The 7987-nt window shown below is 33.3% G+C and overlaps 1 protein-coding gene across 1 annotated transcript in view; it reads right to left on the bottom strand.

The window, feature by feature from the left end:
* Positions 1-612: 612 nt before the first annotated feature.
* The window catches only part of DPY19L1 (dpy-19 like C-mannosyltransferase 1), a gene marked incomplete at its 5' end in the record, with an annotated part of 85578 nt that continues 78203 nt past the window's right edge, over positions 613-7987 (bottom strand). Inside the window, 2 exons of the mRNA XM_081344144.1 lie at positions 613-2676; positions 4145-4270. Coding sequence (XP_081200270.1) covers positions 2520-2676; positions 4145-4270 — 283 coding nt within the window. The 3' untranslated portion in view covers positions 613-2519. The remainder of the gene's footprint in view (positions 2677-4144; positions 4271-7987) is intronic.

The following is a 7987-nucleotide window of genomic DNA, read 5'->3' as shown; positions in this document are numbered from 1 at the left end:
CAGCTCCAGCTGACTCCTCCTTCCAAGGCTGCAGGTTTTTTCCCCTCCCTATTCCACCAAAACTGCCTCCTTTTATAGCCTCTCCTGTCTCTGCCGTCCTCCTCCTTTCTCTTCTGGGTGAGCCAAAAGTGCCGATCCTGGGTCATTCATCTTGCCGCAGCAGCCCTTCTAGCTCCTGAGGACTCTCTCACGGCAAGTCCTGTGCCGCACCGCTTTAGCTCATTCCCTGCCCCGCTACGCTTGGCTAGGGAGGGCCATGTACCACGTGCCAGGTGCCAATGTACCACTGGTTGAAAAGCCCTGTCCTAGAGTATACATTCATACAGTTAATTTTTTAGCAACGTCTCAAGGTAGAAAATCCATCAAGCCTGTTCAAAATGTTTGTTTTCTATTTACATATTCGCAGTAACTGCTGCCAATGGAGTAATTAAATATGATTCATAAATCAGCAATGTCAACTGTGTGTAGTTACCAGAATTTTCTCCTTTACCCTAATATGTAAGTACAATAAATTTTAGTGAGCAACGTCAGATAAAAATAGATTAAACTTGTTTTTCAATGATTTTCTGGAAAATAATATAATAATAATACCTGGTATTTGTGAAATGCTTTTTACGTAAACACAATTATGAACAAACTTTTATTTGAAAGTAAACATCAACAATTGGCATAAAATCCATAAAAATACAGTATTTTCTATTCAACAATATAATCTTAGTACAAAATAATGACTCCAATTTCCTGCCTTTTGAATGGATCTTAATTGATGATTCAGTCCTCAATAGGAAATAAAATTTCTTTACATTTTAAATTCACCTTTTTGTACTTTGCCAGGAGGAAAAAACAAAATTAACATTCTCAGTTAAACAATTTGTAAAACTTTTTAGCAGTTCTAAACAGAATGTATATAATCATGGTCTATGGTACCAGACAAAAAAGTAAACTGCAACCAGGTTTTGGAGCTGTGCATCATCAGTTAATCAGTAATGAATACAATATTTTTGAAATTTTAAAAAGTTTTATAAAAATAAGCTCGAGAATGCAGTTGTAACTTACCTAACATTTGCTGTACTATTGGAATTTATGTTGCACAAAATAACTCCAAGGTGTATAATGGAATAATACAAAAGCAAAATTGTTTTACACTGCATTCTTCCAAGTGGTCACAATTTATTTCTTAGATAATAAATGTTATTTCCTATCATGTTAAACTTTCTACAAGGATTAATAGCAATCCTTTATTCATTAAGACAAAATAGTACAATTTTCCTGGAAAATTTTTGTTCTTAAAATACATGCAACAACTTTATTTTGTTTATCATAGCATGTCAATAGTAGCAAAAATTCAGATAAATTTACATGAATTTCAGCAGTCCTATTTTAGTAACGTATAAAGAAGCATATATTCTTTCTATATACATTGGGGTGGTTTACTTCTCTACTATTTCTGCTATCAATGAAAGTGTTTAAAAATTTATTCAGAAAAGGATCCCTTGGAACATTGGGTTCCAGACAATAAGCAAGCCAAGAATAAATGTTGGATTCTAAGTTTGGCTTGTTAAAAAACAATAAACCAGGAATTCTGGTTTGGAAATAATATTCTACCCAAAAAAAAGGAATAGTAAAGATTGATCAACAGATACTATAATGCTTTCTCAGCTTTGATAAACAAGAATTTAGAAGCATTCTGTTTTGTTTTGTATCATCTGGGTCAATGTGAACTCTAAGTTACTCAGAATTTTAAACTAGAACAAATAAACAAGTTGTAATTAATTAATTAATAAGTGAACTTTTTCAGTTTTGATGAAGCAAACAGCAATTTATAATTACATAGAATCAATTGAAACCATCCTTCCCCACCCCCACCCCCCAAAAACTATGCTTATTCGGAAAGGAGAAGCATGAAAAGGAAATAGAAAGCAATACAATGATGTCTAGATATGAGAATTTTTTTTAGATTTTGTCAACTCTTATTCGTTCAGGGTTTAAAATTACAACACTTGCTAGAAATCATTGCCTGCAGTATTTCATTTATTTTGGCATTATTTTCTACAACTTTTTTTGCTCACTTTCTTAGGATCAGTATTTATTAAGTGTTGGAATGCAATAAATATTTACATAGCAAAGTTTAAACAATTGTCCCAGAAAAAGACAAATTTGGGCCAAAGTATATTTTTACTCTTTACATTTTAAAGAGTGGTATTCCATTTACTATCTTAAAACAACTGTAGTTCCAAACTAAAATTATTTTCATATTTTTTCAACTGGACATTATTTCTGAGTAAATACAATTGGACTCCTAAGGATCTCATCCAATGACATGGGTACATGGCTTCAATTGCTCCAAATGATAAAAACTTGAGTGTTGAATTCTCTGGAATGCAACTGAAATTTAATGGTTCCTGGAATTAAATCAATTCTTTTTATTTTTTAATGGACTTGGAATTCAAGCAGATTTTTGTTTATAAAAATTGCTGGTTTAAACCATATATGACCAAAAACGATACAGTACTGAAGAATCATTCTCTGGTAACTTCCAATACTTTGAATATATTATTGCTGAACACTGTCCTGAAGTATGGTCTGGAATCTTTACACATGAGATTGCATAAAGGAATTTTACCAGCATTGGCAAGATCTTCTATGTCCCAAATTTCTGGCATACTGCAACCAGGCCTAAAAATATTTATAAATATTATCAGCAAACAAAGACACATATCTTTCAATGAAAGAATTCTGTATCATTTTTATGCAGGTCAAGAGCCATCTCAGGTTTCACATCTCACTTGTTAGAATGGGGCTCAATTCATTCCCTTTTAGCCACTGCCCATACATTGTTTTATATATGTAGGCCCACACACATTTTAGACCTCTATATTACTTGTGTCCTAAATTACAAGGAGTTTATGTATAGAATATTCTTCCCACTTCAGACTTTCTCCTCTCAACATGTTGATACAATAAGAGAGATGCAATGAGAACGTAGAAGCCCGGAATATGGCTTCATTTCTGCCTTTTATCACATGAGTGAAATGAACCAATGGATTTTAACAAAAAGAAAGGAGACTGTAGTGAACATTGTGAATAGAGCACAAAAAATGTATTCAGAAGTGAGCAAGAAACTTTCCTGGGTTAGATCAAAGCCAAATACACTGGTTCCCACAGCAATTTCTCACTATGCCATAGGCTTCAAACAAAACCCTCCTGCATTATTTTCTAGAGGTCACTTTAGGTAGGGAAGGGGATGGATGGGAAGCTTTTCTTTCATACATTAAAATTCAAAAGGGTTAAGCTAATATAGAATTATTTTGCATTCCAGTCTTAAAACTGGAATACAACCAGCGTGACAGTTCTGCTGAATTACAAATAGATAATGATGCATAGAGGAATTGATTTATTATTTATTACTGAACTTCTATGGCGAAGCTTAACAGCAAGTTACAAATTTAAAATTGCTGCCAAGCCATTTCCACAAGGAAACACAGTAAAATTTTCTGAAATTTCATGGAAATTTGGAAATCTCATGATCAAATTTATCTTAATATCTAAAATAAAAGCAATACAGTAAAAGCATAAGATCATGTTTTATTTCCCACGGCTATAAAATTCTTTTAATTTACATCATTGTTTTGAAGAGTATTTTAAACTACTGGAATACGGTAATTTATCTAAATTTTAATGTATAACTAAGATAAAAATACACTATACAAATAGCATTCAAATGGCTGAAGGCACCAGTGTAGAAACAGGAGACCATGACTTAAACATGCCTAATCTTGCCTTAGGCATGAAAGCCCACAGGATGACTTTGAGCAAATTACTCTCATTCAGTCAACTCACCTCAAAGGGTTGTTTGGGGAGGAGGGGAGAAGGGAGGAGAAAAGAATGTTGGGTTTGTTCACCATCTTGAGTTATTTACAACAACAACAACAATAATAACAGGATATAAAATAAATAAACAAGGACCAGAATTTCCATCACTAAAGTGATACAACTGTAAAGAACATCATGCAACCACATCATTTTATGAAATGGGTGATGTTAAAAGGGATCTCAAAACTTTCCTAGTATGTGTTAGAAAGTAGTATTTTTTTCACTGATCATTTGTTGGAAACAATTTATTGTTTTATTACTGAATACTTACTTAGTTCGCCTCAGGCACCAAGCATCTTCTAAAATATAGTAATTTACTCCCATTTTTAAAAGTTCTCTTCTAACTTCTTTTGCAGGTTTTCGGCTATACATGGAATAAACAATTTTCGTTCTTGCCCTTTGCAGAAAAGCAAAAGAATTACAATTGAAGAGTTGATAGTAGATGTACCCTAGGTAATTTATTCTTGCATCCATTTTTACAGAATAAAATGCCTTCTTGTTAATGTAAAAGAAACCAAGCTATCTATTAAATTTATAATAAAGGAGATAAATAAAATTAATAATAGGGAAACTAAGAAATTAGGAAATATATTAATATAAAATCTTTTGCTAGAAAATCAGAAAATGGACACTGAACATAATTTAATAATCTGTAAATGAAATTCTGCAAGTGGTCATATATGAATTAACACATAAGAGTTATGGATCTACCAAAAATCTTGTGAATGGTGAACTATAATCATCACCTGCTGGGAGATATGCCTGAGGTCCCATGGTAAATGGGGCAGTTTCCATGATTTAATGGCAAAACGAAAGGCTTAGGTTGAAGCATTTCTGAAGCAATTAAGGGAATGACAGTAATCCTTGGGCAAAAGATCATACAAAGCTACAACGTGGATGCGAAATCTCCTTGAAGAATTTATTTTCAAGCAAATGTACATAGTTGCCTAATTCACAGTGACTCCAGGAGGATGCTGAAGTAAAACTCCCAATACAAAATCCTTTTCCTCCTGGCAACAATGATCAAACAAATCACAATGTGGGTGACCAGATTTGGTGACAAAACCGTATCTTCGGGCCTTTTGAAAAAGAATGGAGGACGCAATTTTATCTCTTTATGACTGATGTTCTGGGAGGGAGCTACCATAGAGAAGGCCCTTCTTCTTGGTCACACTAGATAGATCTCCTTAAGTGAAGGGATTGTAACATACCTGCCTCCAATTTGGTGGGCAGTGTAGACAAACTATATAATAATGTTTTTAAGATCAATGAAGTTTTGATATTTCCTGCTGAAAGCTGATTGTTACATAGTTGGGTTGTAGCTAGGAATGCAAAATCAGAATAGAATGGAAGGCCAATATATGTAAAGGGCTTCCATAAGGAATATGAGTCAGCTAATTAAGACCTCAGTAAGACTGTTTCCATGAACATCAATGGACAACTGAAGAAAAGCTAAGGACCAACAAAAATTAGAGTGAGATGATATTAAAAAAATAAAGTAGGATTAACTGCAATATGCATACAGTAAGAAACTTTAAGTGCAGAAGAGTGCTCTGAAGAATTAGGTCTCAAAGAAGGTCTGTTGCAAATCTTATGGATTGAATTCCATGTCAAAAAGGACCTGGTGGAAACTGGCCAGGAAAGGAGGAATAAGCAAAATATGGTTGGAAAAAACTTATGTGGCATTAGGGAGTTACTTCTTCATCTTTTTCCCCATTAAAATCAAATACAGCAGGCCCCTTAGAAGTCTTTATTAGGAAATTTCTTCAGTGTTGATGATGGCACATACAAAATTATATCTTATAGAAGGAGTGGATTCAAACAACTGCAGGGGCAAGCAAAAGAGTGCCTAGAAAGATTATGAGGGTGAATAGGAGCATTGGGACAAGATGACCTATAAATCTGTATCTCAAAATGGACTCAGAAAGACTGAGGTCTGGGAGGGGAAGTGGATGGTTTAATGCACAATCTAGATCCTGCACATGCACAAATGAAGCTTTGCTCGCATACCTGCCACTTATGTGGCCTAGTTCCTAATAGGCCACGGACTGATACCAGTCCACAGCCCAGGGATTGGGGATCCCTGTTTTAAAATAATTTACACGATTCTAGGCATCTTACAATAAAACAAATAAAAAACAAAATATACAATATAAAATCAGCTGAGCATGATCTGACAATTTATACAACCAGAATCTAATCCTCTAACTCTCATAGTTAGAAGAATATTTTTTAGAATATTTTATTCTCACTTTGTTGCTACAAACCAATTTTGAAATCTCAAATATGTTACCTTACTAATAATCTATAGGAGAAGATATTTACCCAGATTTGGTAATAAAACTTCTTCTATTCAAAACATAACAAGTTTATAAGAAAGTCTGGCCAATAATTTTTTATAACTTTTTTTAAAAATCAAAACATTTATAGCACACTTGACATTCTTTAGTAATCAAGTGGCACAGTGGTTAGAATGCAATATTGCAGACTAACTCTGCCCATGCCAGTTCGATCCTGACCGGCTCAAGGTTGACTCAGCCTTCCATCCTTCCAAGGCCAGTAAAATGAGGACGTAGATTGTTGGGAACAATATGCAGAGTCTGTAAACTGCTCAGAGAGCACTGTAAAGCAGTACAGAATGTTATATAAGTCTAAGTTATTGCTATTCTTTATAAAATATTGACTGGATGAATTCCTATATAAGATCAGTTGTACACAATCACATTCTTTTGGAATTTTTTTCTACCCAGACAGTAGTACTTATTACATTCAAATGTATCTATCTGCTGAGGTAAGTTAGATTTAGTTTCAAATGGAAGGGAAGCATATCTTTTATGTTAAAATTGGTTGTTTGGAAACAGCAATATAAAGCTGCTGCAGTAGAACCTAGGTAGAGATGAATACAACTTTTACAAAGTTTTCCATTGTCCTTCTTTTCTACCAATTTTCAAGTTAATTAGAGCAAACTTTTGAGCAAGTTGCTAATCATGGCAATCAAGATGAGGTAAAACTGTCTGGTTTAAACTAAGATTATTATCTTTGTGAAGGGCACAATTGCTAAATTTAATTTGAACTGAACTTTACATCTGTTATCTTATTTTTATTAAGATTTTTTAATTAAATACAAATATTTATTTTGCTAATAAGGTCTTAATTGGTTTTACATACGTAGAGTTTAAAGTTGTATGTTTTTTAGAGAAAAAAGAATAGAACTTTTCTTATTTAATTTGTTGCTCATATTGACCAGAAACATCACAATTAACAAGAAAAATAATAAGCAGCAAATAAAAATAAAAACTCAAATCCATGGCAATAAAGACCTGCTTCCTGTAAATCAAAACTGAGATTAAAATTTATTTAAAGGAGAAGAGTAAAGAAAAAAAATACTTTTTAGAAATTAGATTTTATTTGAGTTCCCCTTTAATGATGGATATTCTTTCTTGCAAACTCTGGTTATCCTAAATGAAACAAAATATTTATCAATTCACCCATTGCTTTCCATTATAACGCTTTTTCCTAAATCAGTCATTATTTATTTGTGACACAGGGCAACATTCATTATAAAATATAAAAACAATTAAAAAATTGAAATAATTAAAGCAGCACAAAATAATATATACAGCATCAAGCAAAACTGTTACTATGGATATAAATACATGCTCTTAACACATTTGAAATTCCAAACCTGGGTCCACGACCAAGTCTTCATGATTTCATGGAAGGACAACAGGTTGCGGTCATTCTACTATCTGGAGAATATTCCAGAAGACAGGGTCTACAGCAGAGATGGCATGTCGCCTCGTTCCCAAACCCAACATTGCTTGACTGCTAGAATCCACACAGCATGCCCAACATCCCTGACCAAATTGGACTAATGGAAACAACTGGAAGTAGATGGTCCCTTAGGTATCCTTAATATTTATGTTATGCTAATGTATGTTTATTCATCTATTTGAACAAATGAAAAACAATTCATACAGTATTCCTACTACAATGCTTTAGTAAAGTGATCAAATTTAATTATTTTTAAGTTTTGTATTGTATTGATGTTTTTAAATTCCTTGTAAACTGCCCTGAGTCCTACGGGAAAAGGGCGGTATATAAATTCAATAAA

The sequence above is a fragment of the Vipera berus genome, assembly GCF_964194415.1.
Source record: "Vipera berus genome assembly, chromosome: Z".
Lineage (NCBI taxonomy): Eukaryota > Metazoa > Chordata > Lepidosauria > Squamata > Viperidae > Vipera > Vipera berus.
This window is presented reverse-complemented; position numbering and strand designations above follow the sequence as displayed.